At 38.4% G+C, this 27403-nt stretch overlaps 1 protein-coding gene and 1 long non-coding RNA gene across 2 annotated transcripts; both read left to right on the top strand.

Annotated features, from left to right (window-relative positions):
- The first annotated feature begins 6 nt into the window (after positions 1–6).
- Positions 7–3326, top strand: LOC116216671. Its single transcript, XR_004159921.1, has 3 exons — positions 7–97; positions 351–456; positions 3245–3326. It is a non-coding gene; the product is annotated as an uncharacterized LOC116216671 (long non-coding RNA).
- A 75-nt stretch (positions 3327–3401) lies between these two features.
- On the top strand, positions 3402–23354 carry MDM1 (Mdm1 nuclear protein). Its single transcript, XM_031553585.1, has 12 exons — positions 3402–3619; positions 4053–4187; positions 8387–8520; positions 10569–10668; positions 14901–14939; positions 15309–15484; positions 16325–16603; positions 17671–17819; positions 17921–18051; positions 18526–18784; positions 19901–19969; positions 22052–23354. The coding sequence occupies exons 1-12, from the start codon at positions 3533–3535 to the stop codon at positions 22159–22161; spliced, it is 1668 nt and encodes a 555-aa protein (XP_031409445.1). The 5' UTR covers positions 3402–3532; the 3' UTR covers positions 22162–23354.
- The last annotated feature ends 4049 nt before the right edge of the window (positions 23355–27403 follow it).

Here is a 27403-nt window from a genome sequence, read left to right as displayed (position 1 = left end):
AGCTGATCGCGAGTGCCGCTGGCTTTACGGGGGTGGGAGACCCTTGTGCTAAGGAGCTCGTACAGGGAGACAGAGCTCAGTCGTGCTCACGGAAGAGGTCTTTTAAAGCTCCGTTTAAATATTTTGTGTGCTTCTTTTTTACTTTTTTTTCTTTTTTTTCCTGCTATTTGGAGAGTAATACGTTGGTTTATGCCTTGGATGGGATTTGGTTTTGAGGATGAAGAGCGCCTTCTGAGTTTAAGTGACTCCTGCAGTGGCCTTCTGTATTTCCCCTTGGCGATGAGTTACCTGTAGGTGCAGAGGAGCTGGACAGCCGTCAGTTGCTTGACAGGCATCTCTCTTTGCTGCAGGGCTTGAGCGAATATAAGAGAAACTTCAGGTGGAAAACCCCCGAGCTGTGTCTCCCATCCCAAGAGCAGAAGTCCCCGTGGGCAGGCCTGCGGTCGGATCAGTTGGGTAAGCACCTCCAAACTGCCTCCTTGATGTTATGTGGAGTCCTGTGTCCAGTTCTGAACTCCCTAGTACAAGAAGGACAGGGAACTTCTTGAGAGAGTCCAGTGGAGAGTCACAGAGATGATGATAGGCCTGGAGCATCCATCTCCCTTATGAAGAAAAGACTGAGAGACCTGGGGCTGTTCAGTCCGGAGAGGAGAACGAGTAAGGGGGAACTTATCAGTGCTTATAAATATCTGAAAGGTAGGAGTCAAGTGATGGGGTCACATTTTTTTCAGCGGTGCCCAACAGCAGGACGGGGGGCAACGGGCACAAAATGGAACGCAGGAATTTCTGTCTGAACATGAGAACTTTCAAGGTGTCAGAGCACTGGAACAGGCTGCCTAGAGGGGCTGTGGAGTCTCCTTTGGAGTGCCTGGACACTTTCCTGGGTAACCCAGTCTAGGGAACCTGCTCTAGCAGAGCGTTGGACTGGATGATCTCCAGAAGTTACTTCCAACCCTGCAGTACTGTGATTGTAAACCACAGCTGCAAGGGGTTCAGAGAGGTTCCCCTTCGAATGTATGAACACAGTTTGGACACTTTACTGAATTAAAAGTATATTCTTAATTAACATAAAGTGGAATATGTTTTTTGAATGGTTTTAGTGCTAGTGCTACTTACATAAAACCAGAAAAACGTGGTTTCTGACATGTGGCATCATCAACTAAATCCCAAGTGTGAAGCACAAATGCATTAGCCCATACAGAGTGTGTAGAAGGAGGCACTGGGTTACCTGTGGTGCACAAAAACAGCAAGTAAAACTTTGTATTAAAGAAGAGACTAACTTGGGTCAAAGTTAAATATAAATTAAAACTGTTAGGAAGGCTCCCAGGGCTGCTAAGTGGGAGAATAAAAAAAAGATGGGTATCGAAGGACGAAGCTTGTGATGCTAGAGTCTAGGATTCAGCCTTATACACAGATGCTATTATGGCAGGAAAATGTGGGATTGGAACGTAGGAAACAATAAAATTGCATCTGAGTTGAAAGACCCATAGAGAGTAGAGGAATAGGAGTGATCTGTAGAGTGACCACAACTGCAGTGCTTTGAAAAGGAGCAGCAAAATCACAAAATAAACAAAGTTGTGCAATTCAGTGTGGCTGTGCTATGCAGTATGTGTAATTAGATTCCAGTGTATTCATTTTGTGTTATGGTAAGTGCTCTAAATTATGACCTAGTAATTAAGAACTAGCTGCTGGATGTACAGGTTTTTTTTGACTGAGGTACTAGGCATTCCAATAACTAACTTTGCAAAAAAATTTATTTTATGTATAAAACTACTTTTTTCCACTTACTGCAGAATATGTATTTCTTTAGCCTTGTTTTCCTTAACACCTGGTTGTATGCTTGGGTACCTGTATTTAAGAGAGCAATTTCCACAAATCTTGAAATGTGAGAACATTTAAATTCATTAACCTCTATTGAAAACTGTAAGTTGTGAATCACCTCCAGTCGTGTGGGCTGGTGAAACTTTATACTTATTGCAAATATTACAAGCCTTAACAATAAAGTTATGAGTTAGCAATACAGCAGTTTCTCCTCCTTTAGTTTTCTTACATTTTTTGATTCATTTTTACTCCCACCTTTTTTCTGGCCACTTAACAGTGTGCATCTTTGAATGTCTCTCTTGACACCTTGTAGGACTTTACCATCTGTGCAGATTGCTGTTAATTCATTTGCTGTTTTTGTTGAAATGCATAGTTGACAGTTTTAAGAATAACTTGGAACACTACCAGAAAAATAGGTGCAGATGCTCTGAGGTTTTTTTCTTGCAGCTTTTCCAGCGTTTCTCCACTGGACTTATTTCCAAGTACCTGTGTGCAGTTGGAAGTTGGGCAGAATTGGATAGAATGTCCTGTTGAACATTTGTATCCTGTTGGACGTTTTGTATACTTCTCACTGCAGGCTATTGTCTGGTTTTATTCTGATTTTCATTTATTTATTTATTTATTTTCCATAAAACAGGAGTTTCACTCCCTCCAAGAAACTGTTTCTTTCAACCAGTTATAATCCTTCAATTATTTTTCCACTATAGTTTCACACTTCACAGCTGGATTGCCATTTCCTGCTTTAAATGAGTTCAGCCATTCAATCTTTGTCCTAAAATGTCAGGGTATTTTTATTTTCATCTGCATGCGTAAAAGTCAGTAAACTTTAAAGTAACTTGATACCTTGTCTTTCTATGTGATGTTTTTAGAATTTTGAAAACTACTTTATGTTTGTGCTGTAAAAAGTTACCAGCGGTCTGAGATAAAAGTTTTAAGTCAACCCTGCAAGATGTTTAAGGATGGAAATGAACTCAGGTATCTCTTCTTTAATAGTCTACGGTTGTATTAAGGGTCTGTCATGGTCCCTGCACTGTGAGTACCTGCCTAGCAGGTATGTAATGCTGGTGTAGGTAGAAATGCTTGTGAGATACTTCATTGCTGCAGACTGGTCATTCTGTATCTGCATTAACCATCACCTCTGTTTTTCTATTCTCAGAATCAACTTGGAGAAGATTGTTGGTTGTATTTTATTTATAGGTTTTATCCTTGTGGTCCTGGAGTGCCACGTTACGGTCCCTCTTTAGTGGAAAGGAAAGGCATTTACAGATGTGAAAGAAGCCATGATTTTACAGCTGTGCCCATAATTCATAGGCTCTTCTTGCTCAAAGAAAATAGCTTTTCTCTACTGGATGATAAACTTCCAGTTTCTTCTTGTAATACAGTAATATTATATATTCAAGATTATGTCTTACGTTAAACTTAGTATGTTGTTTTTTAAGGAATCACAAGAGAGCCAAACTTCATTTCAAAGAGAAGAGTACCTTACCATAACCCACAGATTTCAAAGTCATTCGAATGGACAGGGGATTGTGATCTAGATGACCCAGTTGAAACAGAGGCTCTCAAGACTGCAGAGTCACATGCAGACCACGGTAATGATGTGAATCAGAAAAACGCTGAAACACCAGAAGGACCAAGGCTCCCCCCAAAAGTTCCATCACATTCTTCAGCTTCTGGAGTCGAAACTGCTCTTGCCCTTGCAGAAAGTAGTATGAAGAAATCACCACCAGTAGCTCCACCCAATCAAAAGGAAGCGTTTGTACCTCCAAAAAAAGAAGCAGAAAAGGTGAACAATGGGGTAAGAGAAGACTTTTTTTAATCGACCGATATAAAAATTACTCATCTGATATTTACAGTAATTTAATACACTTTAACACCAGCCTCTGTTGTTTAACTCTCCTTACTTCTGTATTTTGATGTTCCTGTATTCTAGCTTCTCTGTTGGGAGAACTACTTTTGAGACCAGATTTTGGTTCTATGTAGATCAATAGGGCTTCTTCCGTTCACATGCAGTTTGGATTGATTTCAGTTAAACAAGGACTTAGCCAATGACTTACAGACTTTTTGGAATTGTTCACTAAAATGAGAGAATGTAGTTTGCATTCGTTAATTCATATAATAACAACAGAAATTGGTTTCAAGATGTGCACTGAAAAGATTTCTGACTTGGAAAACATGGTAGGAAAGGGAGCAGTTGGTGTATACAATTTTCTGCTTTTTTATGTTGTCAGCTTCACAGAGTCCTTCAGAGGAAAACAGGCATGAATATTCCCCGTTTAAGTACTTTCCCTAGAAATTCTGAATATCAAAGTCAGTTTGTTTGGAAGAGTCCTCAGGAAAAGTCACCAATACTTGCAGCTGAACAGGTAACTCGAAAAAGTTTCAAAAAGTAGATGAATAATTTCTTTCATGTTATAAGGAAAATTGCTTATTTTCCCCTCTTTCCTTTTTTCTTCTCTCTCTTTCTTCTTCCTCTTTCCTTTCATAAACTGGCATGCTTTATGTATATTTTTTTTCACCTCCTTTACCATATACAGATGTGCAGTATGGTTAGATATGTTTCCCCATGATTCTTCATTGTAGCCAGGTCTACTACTTGATCATCTCCTTCCTGGTTGTATTCAGCTCTTTCAAAGACCATTTTCTTCAATTTTCATGAATTAACTTTAGGTGCTCTAAGTGTTACTTTTTATTTTCATAATTTTTATGTTTAGTATATAGCTAGTCAGCATAGGAATGTTCAGGTGTTCTATGTTATAATAACGTCTTGCCACTGAAATCATGCAGGTTTCAGTATTTATTCTCATGATCTTTTATGGGTTACCACAGTTTCTTACTCTCAGTCTCTGTGCACATATGCTCCTAGGCCCCAAAAGGCAACTCTGTAGTAACTCAGCTGTAGTTTTCTTTCAGGAGAACTGCTTATATTTAGAAGTAGAATCTCCTGATTATAAAAGACCCTCGTGGCGTTTCGATGCACCTCATCCGTTTTGTAGGACTTTGTAGGATTGGAAATACTGCTATTTCTTATCTGGCCATAAAGAATAATTCTGAGTGCAAGACTGCTTTGGGTTTTCTGTGTATTGTTACTGAAGTCAGAACTGTGGAGATCCAGTCTGTCTGTTGGCCCTCTTACAGCGTAGGCTCTCCTGCAGAATTTGGATTTTTAAACTTTGCTGAAAAAGAGAATTTCTATCCTGTCTTCTGTTTCCTCACAAGAAGCATATGCATTAATGGGATTACTACAGATAGTGCTATCTCTGGTCTTATCTACAGGTTGCAGATTTGCTTAGTAGCAGCTTTCAAAGGCAATTAATGATAACTAGAGAATAATTCCTCCAAAACCCGTTCCTGTCTTTTTCTTGTTGCGGTGCCAAGCAGGTGGGCATGCTTTGAGATATCTGTTTCTCAGCAGTCCCTCGTGAGGAAAATTCACTGATAAGCATGGGAATAGTATTTACTGGTTGAGGAAGAGTCTGGTCCCAGAATGTCAGTTTGATGCTTGTGAATACTGTGCTATTTCAGAGGAAAGAACGTAGAAACTAAAATAGCAAACTTTTTTCCACGCAGATTATAGAGAATAGGAAACCCTAAGAATAAGTTTGTAAGTACTGTAAATGCTTAGATAAATAGAGAAAATCTAAATATATGTAACTGCAGCTTCTGAGCTTAAGGCTACAATGTCATGATTAAAAATGAAAATATTAACAATCTGTTTTTCTTCTGATTGCTGTTGAGATGATGGAAAGCACACCTGGATATTGACTAATGACAGTATTATCTCTCGAAGAAAGTTCTGTGGAAATGACCAAGTTATCCAAGTTAGGTTAGAAGTCTGACCTAAACACACATAGTAAAGCTGAGGAAAATGTGTGCCACATGTGACATGTGGCATCATCTTTTAACTCTCATCACCCTGTGGAGAAACGACGTCAGAAGACTCATTGGGCCAACTCTGTACCTCGCCTTACAATAAATGCAGTAGTGGTTGGAAAACTGCCTAGATAAAACCACCAAGCCCTAAGCGTCCAGTTCTAAACTGAAGAATGGTTGTTACTTAGGACAGAGCATGTACTCAGGACTCCTAGGAAGTTCTCTGGCATTTCTATTTGAAAAAGAAAAGATCCTTTATAAAAGTCTGAACTGCAACATTCCCCCACTGCTTTCCCAAATAAAAATAACTTCTGTTAACTTCTGTTAGTGGAGTTCAGTAAGAATAGTATTTGAGCACAGGTCTAACCTAACCTGATTCCATCTCCTGTATGGAGATGTATGTATGTTTTTGAAAATGAATTTCTCTTCAGTTTGTCCTAGAAGTTAGTCTGCACACGTTGTATATTTAAGCATGGCTGCCTCTCTGCTGATCTGTGAGTACATTTGTGTGAATTGGTTAACTGATTTTGAAAATTTAGCTTAAGTTAAAGCAAATCACAATGCTGATATTACTGTTTTTTTTTCCCTCTCCTGAAGGCTCTTTACAATGTGAGTAAACCTGTACCTCCATTTAAATCTCCTGCAATTACTTCTGAAACTGAAAATGTGAGAAATTTTAAAGGTTCTCCTGCTGCTAAGGGTCCTCAAGAGAAATCTACAGAAGAGAAAGAATTTCTGGTTTGTGAGCAAATAAATATTTCCCTAAAAGAAAGACATACATATTCTTTAATAGTTTTGATAGTTCTTTTCAGTAATATGGGAATGGGTTTTAAAACATTTTCTAAAGTTACATTTTATAGCTGTTGTTAATGACTGTGGTCTCAGTCAATAGTGATTTTGCTGTGGAGGACTGGGAGTAACACTGGTACAGCTCTCTTTGCAGTAGCAGTTTCTGTAATTCATTTGTTCTGTTTACAAATTCCTTTTTTTTTCTTTTTCCCCCTGACTGCCTACTTTAATTTGATTATAGTAAAATTTTTAAAAAAAAATTTTTTTTAAATTGAAACTTTCTAATTCTCCTGTTCATTCTCTCACTGCTACCAGTGTAGTCTCTTAGTTTTCAGCAGGGCTGAGTGGGAGAAGATCTGGGACTTTTGGGGTAGATCAGATAGTGTGTGGATTAAAAACAAAGAAATAATGTGTAAACACAGGTGGAACTTTTAGATAACAGCTGTAGTGTAAAGGAAGATGGAGGAAGAGTTATCATTCGTTTATCTTTGCTACCATCTTTTTGAATGTCGGGAAGTTCTTTCCAGAGATATGCAGAGAGTGGTGAGGTGCTGGCACAGGCTGCCCACAGCTGGCTGTGGATGCTTCGTCCCTGGAGGTGTTCAAGGCCAGGTCAGATGGAGCACTGGGCAGCCTGGTCTAATACCAGATCTGAAGGTTGGTGGCCCTGCCTGTGGCAGGGGAGTTGGAGCTTGGTGATCTTTGAGATCCCTTCCAACCCAAGCGATTCAGTGATTCTTTGATTGTGAGTTGAAAGGCAAATAGAGGGCTGTAATGGGACGTTATGTATCAGGTAGAAGGGCCACCTGTGAGTCTCTTCAGCACACATCTGTGACCTCAATAAAAGAGAGTCTTTGTAAAACAAGATGCTCACTAGGACTGTTGCCAAGCAAAATGTGTTTGACATGGAGTGCCTTGGCTCAGTTTAAGTTGTTGGTACTCTTGAGGTACTTAAAGATGATTGTCAGCTTGGAGGCTTTATCATTTAGAACCTAGGCTTTTCTGGTGCTTTAAATCTCATTTGAGAGGGACAGACATTATGTGCTCTTTTGCCTCTTGTAGCAGATGTGAAGACAGCCTGAAGGGCAGGAAGATTTCAGGAAGTGTTTCTTTGCTTCTAGTATCGGAAATTCAAGTTTTGTTTTCCCTGGAGAACTGATAAAGTGAAAGTGTCAGAAAAAGAATAGAAGACACGAGGGGATGATGTTTGGCAAAAGTGCTCAAAGCACTTGGTTTATACCCACGTATTCTCTTTGATGAATATCTTAGAGGAAAAAAAAAGAGATTTTGTGATGCTTTTGGGTTTTTTTCCCCGTTCTTTTCATTCGGGTTTTCTTGAATTTGAAGAATTTCTGTAAAGATCTCCAGTAGAATCAGAAAGAATACTTGAGATTTCCAAGGGCGTAACATAAGCAGGAAGAAAAAAGTCTTTGCTGTGAAAGCTGAACGAATCGGTCTGACCCTTCCAAAAAATGGCAGCAAATGAAAAGTTCTCATTTTTGTTTATTATAAAATGGTTTCCATTGCTTCACTATAAGACTGAGAGCATCATTGAGTTATTTATTTAAATTATACATTCCAGAAATTCACATGTTAACTGCAGTTTGAATGCAGAGGTATGCTACTCTTTTTATTTCTGTTTCATGTTAAATTCATTTTGTGACGTGTGCAAAATACATCGTGTAATTAAGAGAATGTTGCACTCAGAATCGTAGCTTTAGCATTCTGGTGATTTATTTTGGTGTTAACAGAGGAATGTAATATGCTATCTTCTTTTAAATATGTAAAACAGTTAATATTTTAAAATAACAATCAACTGTTTGCAAAAGTTTGGTGTCAGAGGTATAGGAGGGTTTTCAGTTTGTTAGCTAATACACTATTTTTAAAATTATCTTTGCCTCAGACTAAGAGGGAAGAACTGTTACAAAAGCCAGCAGAAGATGCATCAAAACAAGGGAAATCAGAGCAGAAACATCCTAAACGAAAAAATAAGCAGCATATCAGTCAAAAGCCCCTTTCTTTACATACAAATCGTGGGTATGTATAAAATGAGAAAACCTGCCTTGTGAGTAGGTGTGCAACTGCCTGTTTAGAATGGTGGATGATGACCTTTAACTGTGCAATTCTGTTGTCACAAGATCAAATGTGGTGTCTTTCCCCTGCAGCACTGGGGCTGAGCTTCCTGTGGTACATAAAATCCTGGTGTGAATTTGCATCTTTTTCTCCAGGCAGTGGAAGTGGATGCTTTTAAACACGGTGCTTCAGTTAAGCCTCCTGGTACAAGAATAATATGATTATAAATAAATTTAACATGAGTGAAATTAAATGGCTGTAGTGCTGCTACTGCGCTTTCAGTGAGTGCTTTGGAAGTTGTAGTCAGCTTGCAAACAGCTCTCTTGTGCTTGCTCTACACGCCTTAAAACTGTTTTGATTGTACCTGATGTCTTCTTTTTCTGTTCCATACCACCATCTGTCCCATAGAGGAGTGCAAGTAAACACATGAAGTAAAAGGCAATAAAGAAATTTGTCCTGTACCGGGTGATGTGACAAGCACTGGAAGTAAACAGTGTTGGATATTGCTGAGAGATATCTAAGCATCTTTTTCTTCTGTCACATGCCTTCACTGTAAAAACAGAAATCCTATTTCCATTTTCCATGCATTTGAGATCTGTCAGAGAAATAAAAGCCCGGAATGGATGCAAGTTTAAAAATGCAGAAATCTATTCTATCCTCGTGCTTCATGTATCTCCCTGTGATTGCTTTCATTCGTATAATTTTCTGGCATTGTCAAAACATTAGGTTGGAGGTGGGCAAAATGATCACTACAGATACTGTGGGGTAATACCACTTTGTGAAAAAGCATGTGGATATAATGCAGTTGAAACCTTAAATTCTTTGGATTTTGTGGTTCCTTGAAATTTTAGATCATTTAGTTGACTTTTCTTAAGTGTAAAATTCTGTGAAAAATTCTTGATCATTTTCTGCCCATTTAAAGACAGATTTCTGCCTCTTACGCTTTCAGTGTGGTAAAACAAAACACAAGTTTCCAAAAGAATGACTGGGCAAACAATTGTGGAAAATGTGCAAGTTCTCAGCATGCAGACAAGACTTGCATTTTGTATGCAACCTGCGTTGCGTGATCTGCCTGTGATACAGAACTACTGGGACTAAGGCACAGCATCAATGTGTTTTTGAGCTAATCAATTAGTTTTGTGAATAAAACAAGAAATTCTGTGAGTTACAAAAAGGAGATGTACAGAAAGAAGTTCTGTATATTTTTTTTTCCCCTGATACTTTTATTTTCACAAGGTGCATTTTATTCTCTGATGATCTGTGACCTATTTCTGAAGGACTGAAAAAAGTTTTTATTCGCTTGATATTGAGTATATGAAAATAAAGTTAGCAATGTTCTAAAGCAAGATTAGAAAGAAAAAAAACTTTTGAGCTAATCAGTCCACAGTTCAGTGGTTAAAGGACTGCTAGTATTGCTTTGGGTTAGATGATGCTCATTTTTCTCTCTGTGTGTGTCAGAAAGGAAAATGACTGTCTTTAGGAACACTGAATGCTTCTGAAAATCCCAAACAGGAAGAAATAGATGAATTAATACTGAACATTGTTCTCGTAGTCAGATGGAGCTGCTTCAAAAGCACACCTCACTCATATGCAGAGTGTCTTGCCTTTACAGCAGCATTCATAGAAGGAAGTATCCTGGCTGTGTTAGTGCCAAACCAGGCATTTTACTTAAATGCACCTTCATCTATGATGTAAAGCAAGGTATTTCATTTTATATCAAAGTAACTGAGCCTTGTGTGTGTGTTATTGTGTTCTGCTGATTTGCTGAGAGGACAAAAGCTTTCGACAGAAGTGCTGGTAGGAAAAACAAATCAGGAATAACTGCCAACTGAAGGAGCTTCTCATGTCTTTCTTGGTTGCGTTGAACTATGTTTCAAAAGAGTTTTCACATCTGAGCCCTGGGATTTAAGTGCAAGAATGCTTTTTATTGTTGATGGAACTTATAAAAAGACATCTTCTGGATATTGAGGATAATTCTTTCTATTTTCTCCTCTTTATTTTTGATGTCTTAGGAAGATGAACACTGAATACAGGTCAAAATTTTTGTCCCCAGCCCAGTATTTCTACAAAGATGGAGCTTGGTCTCGTATTAGGAGTAAAGTTCCCAATCAGGTGAGTGTTTTTAAAAAAAATCAGAGGCCTGAGTATGGTTTGTAGTATGCTTTTTGTATGTAAAAGAACTGTGGTTTGACATTGTAATGCTAACAACTCAAGCTCCCCCAGGTGACTGCAAAGAAGGTTAGATTCTGAGCAAGACAGTAGTAAGAAAAAATAAGTGACAGTGTGATTTAAAGAATAAATTAATTAACATGATGTGGAAAGTACAGGAGAAAATGTTTCCCTTACAAATCAGAATCACTCAGAACAGGGCCTTTTCAACTGAAAATTGCAGATGTTCAACCTAGCAGAATTTTAAAAAATGTTGAATTAGGTGGTAGCAGTTTTCAAGAGAATAAAAAGAAAAGATCAATACATATATCAGCCTGGGTCTGTTTGACAGTTGAACTCTGTCGCCTGCCAAGATGAATTTATTCAAAGCAGTTGGCTAAATTCAGTCGTATGCAATATAAAATACAAATTTCTCTGGTAAGTTTCACTGTATCTAAGTATTTTCTTTTAGTTAATTCAGCAACTACAATCAGTATTATACCCCATGGTAACTCATTTGACAGTCTGAAAATGCTCAGCAGCTTCAGGAGCATAGTATTTCTTAGCAATTTTACTGAATATAGAACAGAATAAAGTCATTAAGATTGGAAAAGACCATCATCTCATCCAACCACCAATCCATCACTGCCATGCCCACTAACCACGTCCCTCAGTGCTATGTCTCCACATTTCTTGAACACCTCCAGGGACAGTGACTCCATCACCTCCCTGGGCAGCCTGTGCCAATGTGTCTCACTGCCCTTTCTGAGAAGACATTTTTCCTGATATCCAACCTGAACCTCTTCTGGCACGACTTAAGGCCATTACTTCTCATTCTCTCATTGTTACCTGGGAGAGGACATCAACCCCCACCTCGCCACAGCCTCCTTTCAGTCAGTTGTGGAGAGTGGTAGGGTCTCCCCAGAGCCTCCTCTTCTCCAGACTGAACAGTCCCAGCTCCCTCAGCCACTCCTCACAAAACCTTTAGATGTATGTAAGAAACTGTTAGAGCTAGTTCTGCAACTGTCAGATTTCAGTAAATTGACTTAAGCTTTTCTTATCTGATAGAGGGAGTCTTCTTGAGATACGATGTGCTGCTAAATATATGGAAAATACTTGTAAAATGCGAATTGTCTTGTAAGGACCAAGCTGACACGGAAGGCAGAATTGGAGGGAATCACTCTAGAGTGTTGGGCTTTGAGCTTTAGCAAGTAGCATTCTCTAGAAAAAGCAATAGTGTGGTAGCTTTCAATTCCATGTTGTCTTACTAGACTTGATCAAGCAAGTCATTTCTTCTTAGGCAAAAAATTTATATATATTGAATATTTAATGAGAAGCAGTTATTATATATGTCATCAGATAATCCATTATGCAAAAACAGCCGTGTAAGATGTTGGAGAACTAAAACCAGGAAATATTTTAATTTTGATGAACACTGATGTGTGTGTTAGATTAACACTAACCATCACTAAGGCTGTAGAATAAGCCAAGCTCCTGCATGCAGCCTGACTGTAAAGCAGCATGCAGAATGTTTCTGTATAATATATAATTTTTCTGGCATCTAGGGCTTTTGTCTGGAGACTGGATGTTGTGTCAGTAATTTTTGAAAGTGGAGCTGTTACCAGCTTTGGGTGTTATGCTCTACCAGGCAGGATCCTTTTTATATAGAACTACATAACATTTAATTAGAGTGCGCTGGAAATGAAGAATTTCACACATTTAAGGATGTGTGTTTTGGATGTATCTGACTTGTTGATGGAGATTTTCTTGCTGACAAGAAATACAGGAAAACAGTCACCACATGAAGAATTTGGATTTTTGTGACCTTCTAAGTGAAGGAGTTGTGCTGGGTAGCTGGAAGAACCAAAGTTTAAGATGATAATAACAAATGCTTTATTGATTACAAGTAGATATAATGTAGACATTTTTTATATATGCATACCTACATTACATCTCAGTATGACTTCACATAGCAGAGACTTTTAGAATTGGAATTACCTGAATTTTTCCTCTGTTACACTTTGATTCACGTGGGTGTGGGCATATCACACTAGTTTGTCTGGGAGACAAACAACAGTGTTTAGCTTGTGCAAATGTGTTACTTGGTGGGATTTTCTATGTAATCTTTTTTTTTTTTTAAATTGTTACTGCCTTGTTAGCATTTCTATATAAATCTCCTGGGTCTGTCACTCTCAAAAAGAAGGGTTTTTTCGGCACAGTGGAAGCAAACAACAAGCTTAAAGCTTGGAATTTTCTGGTTGTACAGATAGGCTGGGAGAAAACTAAGGTTAATTATTAAAACCTCTATTAATACAAGAAGAAAAGTTCTGGTAGATCCTTTGCCATGCTTTATTATTATTTTTAATTCCTTTGAATGAGTTCATTACAGGATGAAATCCAGCATGTCTGAATTAGTAGAACTGAATAAAATATTTCCTTCACAGTTGAGACACAGGAAAGAATTTAGCTGTTTGAGAAGCATATTACTGCAGGTTGTTCCAGGAATGTAAAACTTGGAAAAACTGCTAAGCGAATCACTTTTACTGAAGGCAGCAGAAGTACTTTGGTTATTCACAGCACAGGCTACCCTACCAGTTTCTTAACAGTTGCTTTGGTTTCTGAATGATTCCGTACCCACTCCCATACTAATGCACTGAAAGGACTGTTCTGCAGAGCTCCATCTTAACCATTATCTCTAATTGCTCTTCGAGGCTCATCCCTGCTGAAGGTGCCTACAAAACATTTCTCTGCAGTGTGATTATTGATGAGCTCTGGCTGCTTCAGTCTGCTTTCCCAGTTGAGAATTAACTTTGGGTCCAAAAAATAGACTGAAGTTTTGAGCTCAAACAGGCAAGGAATGCAACAGAGTCCTGGTGTGACCTTAGCTGTAGTGATTATTGCTAAACTGCTACGCTGTAATATATTATTAAGGGCTGCTTTTCAGCAGTAGAATGAAAAGATCTCTTTGAATTATGCTTTTGAAAAATTAATGCGGACAATTCATAATCACATTAGGACTCTCTGGGGCCAGTGCCCTGCTGAGATAACGCTGCCTGCTGAGTCGCTGAAGGAGTCGGTTGTCCTTTGTACTTCTTCACAATTCATTGGAGACATAGTATTCTTCCTCCCCCTGCAGTGTCCTGGTGCTCTGGTTTTGTATTCCTTCTGTTGTCGCTATCATAATTAATTTATCCTTTTCTATTGAAAGTGAATAATCCAGTAAATCACTTGCACCTTTAAATTCTCTTTGTAAAATGACAAGTATATATTTTTAATGGGCTATTCTTTGGGAGTTTAATGGGTCAACTTTTGGGATATTAGCTGGCGCAGGCTGTGTGGATATTCATCTTCTGCATCCAATTGCTTTTTAGTGGGATTTGTGGAATTTGGCCCGCTTACTCCCCTTCCTTGCAGGAAGAACTTTAAACCTGTTGTGAAATTAAAATAAACAAATAAATAAAAGAAAATGTACTAAAGGAAGCGTTAGTATTGCTTCCCTTCTTTTTGATAAAATGCATAGTTCCTGTGAACCATTTGTAGTGAGGCATAATTCTTACAATATCAGGAACTTCCTCTGAATCATTTCAAAATAAAAGTAAACTTTTATTGCTGTTTTGTATTCTTGCTCTTTAAATTGTGTTTGAAAGATGGAAGAAAGGGAATGTTCAAACAGTATTTAACCAGTATAATTTCAACAGTATCATATCTGAAAAGAGGGCTTGCAATTTTTACCTTTTGAAACCAAAGCTGACATTTTAACAGTTTTACATCTCATTCATATAGTTAGTGCTAGCCTAGAAGGAATGATTTTGATGTTATGACTTATATACAATCGTACCAAGAGATCTCATGTCATGACATGCAATTAGTGTAGCAAGAGACAGGTGCAATGTTCACAGTTTATGATCTTGGTATTACACATGCATATAGGTCTGTTGATTTGAAATACAAATTAATATAAAGTAAATGTATTTTTACATGTTAAGGCCTAGAAATGTAGTTCCCTCAAGCTCAGTGAAAACTGGTGTAATGGCAGTGTTGATGTGTTTGTTTTACAGCTTTTTACTGAATCTCAGGGAGGCAGCATAGAGCTGTGTACTTGGTTTGTTACTTAGATTCTGATCAATTTACAGTGGTAATATAGTGTTGAGAGAAAATTAAGGAATTTTGAATTAATTCTGTATTCCTTTCTTTAGGCATCACAAAACTCCCTAAATTCCATGTGGTATATGGAGGTTTGTTGCATCTAAGTTCTTGTTCTAAAGTTTGGAGCACTGTGTTGTGCCTGAACACTGATGGAAAAACTAGAATCCCGTACTAAGCTTATTCATAGCTGCTGCATAATTTCTTGTGCTCACTGAATGAGTAATTGATAATTTTGCTTTGGCTTAATGACTCAAATATGCTTGCTAAACACAAACTTCTGTTGTTCTTGCTTTTCTTTTGTTGCACTTACTGCAGCATGCAGTGTTTGCTCTGTGGGTGACTGTGTTACGAGTAACTTGCCTTTCTCTTCTAGCTGCCATTAGCTAATGCAAGTACTTAGTAGTAATATGTAAGTGAACTTTCAATTGGCATGCAGCTTACGTAGCCTTGCTGTGCAGGTGAGAGAACTTCGAGCAAGAGCAAAGGCTTACAGGCAACGAATAGAGGGAACACACTTCTCTCGATACCATCTCAACCAGCTCCTGTCTGATAATAACAGTCTGTGGGATGTATCCTCAAGTTCCAGTTCAGAAGAAGGCATCAGTAATGACATCAGAGCACTAGATCTTGCTGGGTAAGGTAGTCAGTCCTACATTTTGTTCTGCAGCTCTGAACGCAGAGCAAAATGCTTTAGATTGCCTTAGCATCGCTTTGAGATCTTGCTTGTTAGACTAAATGTAAATTTTCTGGAACAGATGTGGGCATTTACTGTTCCACAGATGCATCGGTTGATACATGCTCCAATTTAAAATGAGGAATGGTTCTGTTTTCTAGAAGAAGAGAAACGTTACTCCTTTATGGTTAACCACAAATGCATATTTAGTGTGGCAATTTTAGTCTTGTCAAGTATGGAGAAATTTATCTTTGAATCATACTGAAGTAATGTTTCCTCTTTCAATTGGAGTGATATGAAGTATATTTTGCCTGCTCAGATTTTGTCATTATTCTTGTTGAGATTAATTAATAATCTCATAGTTGAATCTTAGACTCCTACTTCTCTTACTTCTGAGATTCCAGTTTATAAGCTGGAATGATCCGTTCTTTGAATACCAGGTAGATTAATAAATATTTTGCGAGGAAAATTCAGAAATAGTATTTTACTGAAATGTACAGACAGCTATTATCCAAATGAAGTGTGTTATGATAATTTTATTCTTTTCAGTTTGGAAATAGTGCACTAATTTTACAGTCCATTTTTTTGAAGTGGTAGTTGAGAGATTTCAGTCTAGTTTAAAAATAGATAGTTTAATCATCAGTTAAAGTCTCAGTACATATACATTATGTTAACTCTACTACTTTTTAGCATCTGAGCTGTATTTATTACGAAGGACTGAAGTGGATGAATGTGCTCTATATAGATGCATATATGTTATGCAAATCAGTGGTATAAAACAGTGCTTTCTTTTTTACCTAGAGTTTCTGAAAAGGAGACAGCACCAAAGCCAAAAGTGCTGCAGCAACCTGGCTCCAGAGAAGAGTCTCACCAGGATGACACTGAGAAGAAAGACTTGTCGGATGTGCCAACTGTTCCAGTCAAAAGACGTTTAGTTTGGGGTGAACAAGAAGGCACTGAAGAAAAAGAGAGTCAACAATCAACAGAAGAAGAAGAAAAAGAAAACGAGCAAGCTGCAGTTGTGACACAGAATTTAGAAAAAGACAATAAGGGTATAAATGAAGATAACAAAGTTGAAGGGTAAAACTGAACATTCTTGTGGCATATATATTTTTTTCCTCTAACATCTCAGAAATGTGTAAATTAAGTTATTTTTGTTTTGAAAGCAGGTTTGCTTAAGCGAGTATAATTCAGTGTGACTCTGGTTTGGTTTTTAATAGTTTGATAATGGATAGGAAACCTCAGAACACTGAGTTGGATGATGGAAATGGATCCATCATTAGGAATACTGGATTTCTAGCTTGCAAGACTTAAGTAATAATTTGTGTAGAAGTGTGAAAAATTGGAATGAATTTTTCCAAAAGCTTTAAAGTTTGCAGTCTAGACCTATCAGAAGAGTCTGTTCATTGCACAATAGCGAAGTGTAGTGAAAATCAAAGCCCAGTTTGCTTCAGATTGACAATGTAGTGCTGAAAGGATGGAGTCCGTTCTAATCTTGTTCTTAGGTATCTGCTTTTTCTGAAGAAAACTCATGGGCAAAGATAAAGGACTTGGGAGAAAAGAATTTACTAGCATCCAGAAATCACCAGTGAGCCCAAATAGGCAAGATATGTAGGGGAATTTAGAAAAAAAAGAGGTCAATTCTGTGTGCATAATACAGTGTGTATTACTGTATTTGTCTGTTGAAAGATCCTTAATATATGTAGTTATTGACATCTCTGGCTTTCTACTGTGCAACTTTTGTAAACATTTTGGCTTCGATTCCATAACATTAACTGAAAAGGTAAACCCACATTCCGACTTCTGAGGTGACTATTAGCAGTCAGGTTCAAAGTTATTCTGGGTGAGCTCTGTGCTACTGCACAGCAAAGTATTCAAAGTATAGTGGGAAACAGGGAGCCTGAATTTGGAGCTTGAGACTGTTTATGTGTTACATTAAGAAAAAAAAACCAGCACAACAGAAACTGAGGCTCAGAGGCTGGAATTCAAGATTCCCCATTGCATACAGATATTCTAGCTACAGGATGTTGGTGTTTTATGGTCCTATCTGTCTTGCCTTCGTTGTAGGAATGTATTAGTAACAAAATGTTTGAATGCAGGGTGCCCAACGCCTTAATTAATCCTGGAATAATTTCTCATTTTTGCAGTGAAAATACCTGCCTGCTGAATTCTCCTGCAGCTGTGTCAGATTCTTCTTCTGTATCCTCGGAGCCTGCAGGCAGACTTCCTACCCCAAAGCTGAGAGCACTTGGCCGAGTCCAGAGAACTCATCATGATCTCACAACCCCTGCTGTTGGTAATAGAGGCTTTTGAATACAAAATCAAGAACTAAAGAAAAACAGATATGTATGAATTAGTTTAGCAAGTTTGCATTTTTTATCTTCTCCACTACAATAGGGGGTGCAGTTCTAGTGTCTCCTCCTAAATTCAAGTCTTCATCTTCACGGCAGAGAATGAGAAGTTTAGGAACAGATCCTTCCTCAGCGAAGCAAGGTGCAAGAGAGGCTTCACAAAGAAAGTCCTTCCAGGTGAGTGAGAAAAGGAACTTAGTGTAATGCTTTTTAGGAATATGCTTCTAAAGCAATTCTGAATAATAACTTAATAATTCTTTTTCTTGAGTTGTCATTTGCTATTGTAAAATTTTCAACATCTGTGACCTAAAAGGGCTGATGTCTGAATTAAAAAAAAAAAAACATATTTTTTTATCAAACAGAGGAGTGAGATTAGATGAGCTCCATTTTGGCTATTTCTACTAAATGTATGGGCAAAAAAAAGTAATCAGGAGTTGTTCATTTTCCCATTTAAAACATTAGCTGCATATGTGAGGGACTGTATTGGAAGGCTGTTAGTATACATGAAATAGTGAGAGACTGTATTGGAAGACTGTTAGTATACATGAAATGCTTTTTTTTTTTTTTTCCCCAATTCTGTTTGCAACTTGAGGATCCTTGAGTCTCTTCCAACCCAAGCTATTCTGTGATTCCTTCTCTTTTGTGTTCTAGCCTGAAGCAGAAGTGAAAGCTGTTTCACTCCTTACCTCTCCACCTGCTGGGCTGGGAACTGTGGATCTTCTGCCACTTAGGCAAGATCAGTGGCATCCTAATGGTGTTTCTGGTGAGACAGTTGCTATTAATTCAGCATATCAAGAGCAGTCCTCTACACCTCCTGTGCTGAAGTCAACCAAAAACCACCCTGTGCCTTGTTGGTGTCCCTCTCCTCGTATTCAAGGGACTCTCAAGGATCCTGAGTTCCAGCATAATGGTGCGTATTGTTTATTAACTGGCTGTGTTAAAGAATGTCACAAGATGGAAATAGCTACCTTGCAGTATTCAGGCCAAGGGAGTGCTGAGCTTGCTGTCTTACTAACTTTAAAAGAAAAGTTTATAAACAAAAAATTATACTAGTATGTTTAGTCCTGTTGAGGATCTGAAGGAAAGGTGTGCATGACTATCTATCCACTTTAGTTTCAGATTCCACTAATATAATTCTATTCTGTGGTTTGTTGTCTAATTCTCTTCTGTTAATATCAGTAAGTACCCACTTACTACGAGAACTATTTGGTTTACCACAGACAGTTGTAATATTTAATCGTTAGGCTACAGTGATGTGTAAGTCCATCCAGCTGGAGCAACCAACAGAGATATGGAACAAGACCTTTAGAGCATGTCGTTATATTGCGGGGGAGATGAATTTCTGAGAAATAAGCTCCTTAACTATTTCTACAGAAGTTGGAAAGAAAACAAAACAATTATTAAAAAGTTATTGGGTATTGAGGAAAATCATGTAAAGTGTATTTTTGACTCTTCAGTGAAAATTCTTTGCTTAGGAGGAATTTGTGCTGGAGCATTTCAGAGATTTTTAGCAACTATTGAAGTCACATCTGATAAAGCAGAGTCCTTTACCCCTTAGTCAGAATAAAGCTTACCTGCTTACACTGCCCTTGTGGTAAGGCTTTCAATAGCTGATCACAGTAGTCCCACAATTCTTGGGCCTTGCGTTATAAAGATTTGTTGGACTAAGGTAAAATTTCCATTCTAGAATGGAGCAAGAACTGGTCAGGTTAAGTGGATTGGTGGAATCCAGAGAATTTCCCTGCAAAGAGTTAGAACTGGTGCTGTGTTCTATCTGTGCACCTGGAGTGCTGCTCACCAAGTAACTGTTACAGTGTCTATGAAAGACAGGTGAGGAGAACACAATGGAATAAATTTTACCTCAGCCTCAAGTAAAGGGGTTTCATGGAGTTTTGGGCATATTTGTTATTTGGAAGACTGATGTTGATGACAGTAATAATATTCTGACATTTTAAAATGTTCTGAAATGAAATCCTTTGCCTACTTAGAAATTATTCTAAAAAGCAACTTGACTTTTTGCTCTTAGGAAATATTGGGAATCCAAAAATGAGATCTTTCCAACTACCTCTTCAGGAAAGAAACTACAACAATGAAGGTATTTATCATCACAAAATATTATTGCATATCATGTCTCTGTTATCCGGACTGACTTTAACTTTTGCACTAATGTGGGAGGTCTAATACTGGTTTGTTACACGGGTAGTTATAATATACTGGTAGTGCATAAATACCTCTTGGCTTCACAGAAAGAAAAATAAAAATGTTCATCCCAGTAATGTGAAGTAAGAGCATGAAGTTATGTTCCAGCATAAACAAACACTATGAACACAGCTGAAAATCAAACAAACCATTGCGGTTCAGTTTGCTTAATATAGCTTGCTCAATTCCATACCTAAATCATTTCCTCCCCACAATTTTTTTTTTAAATCTTTGTGTTGGCAGCAAACTTCAAAATGATCACAGCTCAGGTTGCAGCTTCACTAATTATGTGTGCAACTTAAAAGGTACCACATGGGCTTGAAACTTTACCAGCAAGTATGTGGCACACATAAAATGATTCATCTGACTTCACACCTATTCCTCTGATTTTCACACCTATTCCTCTGCTCCTCGCATTAGGGATACTTATGGCATCCTCCTACTCTGATTGCTGTTTTGGCCTTTTTTTTGCATTTACTATAAAGTTACTCTGAGGAGCAGATGGTATGTGTGTGGGCCACCAGTGCATCTTGTTGGCCCTTCTGTGAGCAGCCCCAAATAAACTCTTGTAGTATTATGAATCAACCAAAGGCTCTGTAGCTTCAATAGTGTGGGCCACTTCACATCATTTCATAGCAGGGCGTTTGGTGTACACTGGTTTGGTGCTGTGCTACTTGCAATCACCTGCCTTTGGTTCAGAGCATGGGCAGAGTGAGATTATATCTGACAGTAAGCTATTTATAAGTATACCCCAGAATAAACACGCACTCTGTCTTATACCCCTTACGTTGGTTCTGTCCTTGGTTTTAACCAAGGTTCGGGCTGATTCTCTATTTTAGTCATTGCATTTGGCTGGAAAATGTGTGGGTTGTGCAGATGGTTCAGCCAAGCATCTGTGTATCTACATAAAGCATGCAATATCCTATAGTACTCTGCAGCTTCCCACAAGCTTTTCTGTTCACAGTTTAAGTGCTGTAAATACCTTTGGTTTTTTTAACTTCTTTTACTACGATCTGAGCAATGATGTCCGAGCTTTCAGAAATGTTGCAGTGTGCCAGATATTTTGTATGTACATCAACAAATACCAGCGTACAAACCCAGAAGTTACTCTAATGATGTGCCTGATTGCACAAGTACAGTTAGCAGTTTTCTCATACTTGGGAATATAGTTGTATGCATAGTGTTTAAGTCTGTTATGGGCTATTTTCACTGGATTTCAAAGATTAACAAATGCCACTGAAAAATTATTGGCACTCTGACAAAGAACGGCCTGTTAGTTGTGGAATCTTTGTTGTTTTCTGGTGACAGGGCTGAGAAGCAGTGCTACAATTTTTTTAATCCATTGCAAGAGAATTAACGTAATTGAGATTTTTTTTCTTTTGTAGAGAGCATCTTTGTAGAGAGCTATGGCAACCTTTTAAAAATTTTGTTATAGGAATATAATGTCATGCTTTGCCAGAGAAGCATGGTCCAGGCTGCTTAATTTTACAAGTTCTGTTGGGTGTGAAATGAATCTTGTATTGAAAAAGAAGACCTTTCAAAAGTACATTTGTAAAGCTTGCTTACTGTTGTGTTAAACTTCCTGTTTTCTTCAGAAGACACATTGCTTTCAGCAGCTTGTTGCACACAGATAAGTTTTGGCACAAAAGGACATTTTGACAGGGTAGGATCTGCTATTTTAGTTGTAGCATTCTAGGGTTGTCCTGTTTGCTTGAAGTGGTGAGTTGCTTTCATGAGTATGTTTTTCTTAAGAGTCTGTACAAAGATCAGTGGCAGAGGGATGATGTTGAGATCTCCTGCCAAAGGAGACTGTATGTAAAGATGCCTTGGAGAATTGGGTATTGGTGTCAAAATTCCCCAGGTGAGGCTGCAGATCTCAATTCTGGAGTTTGTGCTTTCCAAACCTGCCATGAATGTAACTGTGTTTTAAATGCATATTTAATTTTTCTTTATTTTTCCCTTGTTACTCTTCCTCCAGATGACAGGCTGTCTCAGATTTCTGCTCGCTCAGCAGCCTCTAGCTCACTTGCATCTCAGATACTGGAACGAGCTCAGAAGAGGAAGGAGGATTTCTGGGGCAAGACATAATCTCTCTCACCTGTTTTCTACAAATTGTTCTGTAAAATGATTTATTTTTATAGGTTGTACATTTTTAAAAATTGTAGATATCATGTAGCATCCTTTTACTTGTTACTACTACAGTTCCTCTTTAGAACTTGCCATCCCAATTTAAAATTTCAATATTTAAACCAGTGTTGAAAATGCAGATCTTTATGTTTGAGAATTATGTTACAGAAGATGGAGGGGTTTTTTTTGTTGTTTGTTTGTTTGTTTTTTAATGCAACCTCTTGAAACTGAGACAATTATTTTTGTGTAACCTGTGTCTTTATTATCAAGATGTTCTGCTGCAGTGAGGCAGTATGACCTGGGGCAGTATTCAGGGGCAGCATTATCACTCACAAAACATCTCAGTTGCTTGATTTTTTTTTAACCAGGTATCTTAAAGGCAACCGTGGTACATTTCATTATGCTACTTCATGAATTTGAGTACAATACAGCGCTGTAACAAAATCCGTTGCTTTTGCTACTTACTACTTTTAAGCTGTTAACAAAAACTCCTTATTACTACTTAAGAAAGCTGACATGGCACATAAAAAAATTTGAGAAAAGGATGCTAAGCTTCAGGGCTTGTTGATTGCCCACGTTTTTTTGTTTTTTTTTGTTTTTGGCCAGAATGACTATTAAAGGTCAATGCATACGGTTCTGCAGCCTATCAGATGTACTGATGTTTTGTGGGCAAGATCCATAGTTAGTTTTAATGTCAGCTTCTCTAGAAAAAGCAACCTTAACCATTTGAACTGTGGTCTGTCCCAGCATTGTTCAACCTCAGGTACTTAGGAGTAATCGATACCTTTAAGTAAACTCTGAAGAATGTTTTCTTGATGTTGACGTTTTAATTACCTCTCTTTCCAGTTACCTGTTTATGGGAAACTGGAATACTGTTACAATTGTCAGAGCAAAAATATTTGTGATTTGTGCTGATAGCTTGTTTTTCCATTGTATGTGATGCAGACAAGTCAACATGAAATAGAAGAAATGGATGGCTAGCAGCCAATTCTTTCAGTGGTTTGGTTCTTCTTTGCTGGCTTCAATTTTTAATATTATTGAATTTGAAAATTTTGTACAGTAACAATTTGAATTTTGTACAAGTTTGTATACATTTTGATTTTCTACTCAATTAATGTCCATGTATTACTTAAAATAAAAAAGGTCAAATTGGTTTTGTTGGCTTTGTTTCTTTTAGAGTTACACAAGATAAATTGTTAGAGTCTGTTAAGTTGGTACTTCTCTATTTAGTGGAACAGCTGTTCAGGTGGAATGTCAGTGGACTTCTGAAAGACAAGAAGTTTCCTAATAACTAGTCTTTAGAAAGAATAATTTACTAAACCAGGTATGTTCATATTTGGAGCAGATGAGTACTGCACAAGCTGAAGGGCTGCAGTGCCCAAAGGGCCAGCCTCCCAACAAATGAGCTGTTGGCTTACAAACAGGATGATATTCAGCTTTGATTATGTTAGAAATCACTGTCCACATCTTCCAGATGTTCTGCACTGGAATATTTTCCTACCAGTAGAGTTGTTTCAAACCAATCAAGATATTTTATTTCATCTCAAAGACTTCTGTGCTTATTCTTTGGGATACACTTATACTTAAGTTATAATTGGTCAGAAGGTTCCTACTGAAAATGAGACTTTATTTTCTTGTGAAGCAACTTTTATGAAAACTGTCAGTTTTCCTGTAAAATAATGGTTTTACAGTGGAAAATGTAATGTCTAAAACTGGAAAAAATTTTGTTAAGATGGAAGTGTTACTGCAATGCATTATGGCAGGGTTAATTTGTCGTCTTCTGTCCATGTTCTACATACAGTTCAATGTACGTAAAAGCCAAGAACTCCTATCTCCCATTACTTCTCTGTGATACCTGTAATCTGAGTTTTGTTAACTGTCCTCTTTAAAAAATAAAATACAATTGAAGCCTGGAAGTAAAAAATGTTTTAACAGCTTATGTGCCAATTTTGCTTACAGTGTTACACTGTGAGTCCAGTGATGGATGGCAAGAAGACGATGAAAATGGTAAAGGAGGAAGATGTTTTTGTTGCATGAGTGTAAAAACCACTTTAGGGATGAAAATGGAAGCCTGTGGCATGCTACATGTCATCATGGCATTTCTCATGTGAACAGATTTTAGCCTTTGCTTCAAATGCTCTAAGTGAATTTATTTTTGGACAGAAGTGTTTAGGAGAAATATAGACAAAATATCCCTTTAAAATAGTGCTGGTGTAAAGCTTCTGAAGCCTTTGAGGCAAGCACAAAATTCTTTATGCCTGCTTTCTACTATTGTTTGTCTAGTTATTTCAATTGTGTTTGTTTTTTTTTTTTTTGTTATCCTTACTGTCTCAGTCCAACCTTCAGATATGTTTCCTGTTATGATTTCCAGTTCAAAAGTGCACACTTTATTAATAATTACAAATGCGTGCTATACAGTGAATGTGTATTGTTTTCTGACAAGGAAATCGTAGAAGCCTTGAAGTGGAGAGACCAAAAAGATAAAGGAGGAAGGCAGATGCTAATAAGTGATATATCTGAGGAATAAACAGCTTTGCAAGCTTGCCAAGGACAAGATCTACAAATACAGCGCCCTAACAATGGACCCAGGCAATAACTGTTGAATTGCACAATTTCAGCTCCTGTGTTTTGTGAATCTCACTGCTGTGGATTCACAGCTCTCCACTATCTGTAGAAGTAGATAAGCCAGCTTCTCATGGACCACTGCTAGCAGGGAAAAGGCCTTCCATTACCTGGTGTTCTCTTACCTGAGCAACCTAATCTAGCACTTAAATCAAGTGGTTGGCAGCTCTGCCTGCTGCAGAGAGGTTGGAACTAGGTAATCTTTGAGGTCTCTTCCAACCCAAGCCACTCTATGATTCATGCCAATAAGTAGTTAAATAGACTTGTGTTTCTGTATTACTTATCTGGATCTTTGTGCAGTGGGTAATAGCCTCCTGAAAATGGTTTTGCTTTCACTGATACTTGCAAGCAGTCTGAGTTTTCCTTGGACCTAGGGTTGAAAACATGCCTATGTTGCGGAAGGGTCAAGGGATGTGAAGCCACCAGTCATCCATTTTATCCTTCGTTCAAACTCAAACCCATGTACTAAGATATTTTCTTTACCTGAAACCCAATATCGTTCCTGACAGATAGCACTGGGAGTTTCTTTTTTCCTCTACTGCTATCCAAAACAGCCAGTGAACTACTTTATAGTATTTGAAGATGCAGTAAGAAGCAGAACTTCTTTGAAAAATCTAGTGTGCTCTTATTTGCATAATGCCATAGCGCCTCATTACAGCTGCCTGTTCTGCAAGGCTGGGCAGGCAACTGATGCTCTGCTGTCAGAGCAGCTCTTACTGTGTGGTACATTTTGTCAGCAAAGAGCTCCGTTGCCATCTGTTGCAAGTGGGAGCTCTGCTATGCACTAGTCAACTGACTTTTAGCAGAGCCTGAAGCAAAATACTTCCTTTAGGCAGAGAAATGAGAGAGAACACAAAGTTCTAATTAGTATGTAAGTTGTTTTACCAATTAAGAAAACCACGGCAACCAACAAATTGTTTCAAACAACAGCTTTCATTTGAAGCGACCTAAATAAACACCCCGGCTCCAGCCACTGCTCAGACTTTTATAGATCTGCTGAGGAGCAGGGAAGGCTGTGGAGTTGCCATTAATCCACTGGGCACAGCCAGCACTTTGGTGCGGATCCCATCTGGCTTTGAAACCCAGTAGGAAGGTGTTATCTCATGTGGCAGCAATCCCACTGGGAGCAGAAGCTGTAGAGAGGGCGTGGGGCTGGAATAAAAATACAACAAAGCACTCATTTGCCTTGTAAATGTGACTAATTAGGTTTCTGCTAACTTACCTTTCCTGCGGTAACTAAAGTCATAAAGTATGCAGATTCTTGAATGGGCCCCAATGCTTTTCCTTTTAACTGTATTTATGTCTGAGGTGTACGAGTATTATAGGTGTGTACATATGTATATATTAACACTTCTTGCTCAAGGTTTGTGTTTGTGTCCTGGGGTGTCTCCAGCCAATTGAAGCTGAATGGTAATGGCTGACAGGATCCAGAAAACTCATCCTTCTGGGATAGTCCTGTCTCTGGTCCCTTTCCAGTCACTGGGCTCATCACACACGCACAGGAGCCTGCTTCCCGTCCCAGGGCGTTGCGTGTCCAGCTCTGTGGTGGAGATGGGGGATGAGCAGATTGCTCCTGTCCTGACAAGCCTTGCTTGTGTCCTGCCAGGCCATATGGGGCTGCGTGCTCCCTGAGGAGTGCTGTCATGAGGAGTGTGCAGTATGCTTCCAGGGGAAGCTGGCTCTGGCCGGTTTATCTGTTTTAGCTTACACGATATGCAGCTAAAAACAGATAACCCAGGAAAACAGCATCCTAAGTGCTAGGCAGCAAGTTGTTTTCTTTGGGACTCCTTTTGGCTCCATAAATCTTATGATCTTGACAATAGTCCCACTCCAACAGGAAGCTCGCTGGCTGTGTTATTCTCCTGAGGATGGATAATTGCATCACTTTGGGATGGAAAAGGGCTGGGGCACGGGCTTGTGGCTTCCTAGGGACAGATGCTAGCTAGAAGGCCACTGTTAAGGAGATAGGAGCTGTGACTTTCTCCAGCACCCTGTAACTGAGCAGCTGAGGTCTTCTCCAGGAGCCTCAATGGAAAGTGCTGATGTATGGGCAGTGTCTGGGTAGAAGTACTTCACCTTGAATTTGTTGCTTCCCTTTAGAACATCTTTAATTACTGAAAATGATGTGGAATTGTTACGTGATAAGTCTTTACTTGGTAAATCAAGATGCATGATGCTGAGGTTATTTCTTAACCTAATGAACCATGTACCATGAATTTCAGATTATAAGCCAGCTTGCATAATTCTGTTCCTAGTTAGAGTGGTTTTCTTCAATGTGCACTATGTCAGTAATTCCACTTTGCCATGCCACTGAGTCACTGCTGTGCAAGCACACCACATTAACAGGAAGCACAGAAGTTTCAGTTCACCTGATCTGACTTTTTGCGAGACACAGTTGGATATGTAGGTCACTATACAAAGTGACAGAGTATGTGCTTGATTTTACACTCTGAACTAGGAGAACTGTTTGGTGGAAGGGTGAGTAGTGATACCTATGGAGGCATGAAGCTGTGTGCACTGAGATGGATTCAGTTCTCTTTTCTCCCATCCATGTAGGCTAAATGATGGATCCACTGGGAAG

Source organism: Meleagris gallopavo, chromosome 1 (genome assembly GCF_000146605.3).
Source record: "Meleagris gallopavo isolate NT-WF06-2002-E0010 breed Aviagen turkey brand Nicholas breeding stock chromosome 1, Turkey_5.1, whole genome shotgun sequence".
Classification (NCBI taxonomy): domain Eukaryota; kingdom Metazoa; phylum Chordata; class Aves; order Galliformes; family Phasianidae; genus Meleagris; species Meleagris gallopavo.
The sequence above is the reverse complement of the archived record's forward strand: the minus strand, read 5'-3'. Positions and strand labels throughout refer to the sequence as shown.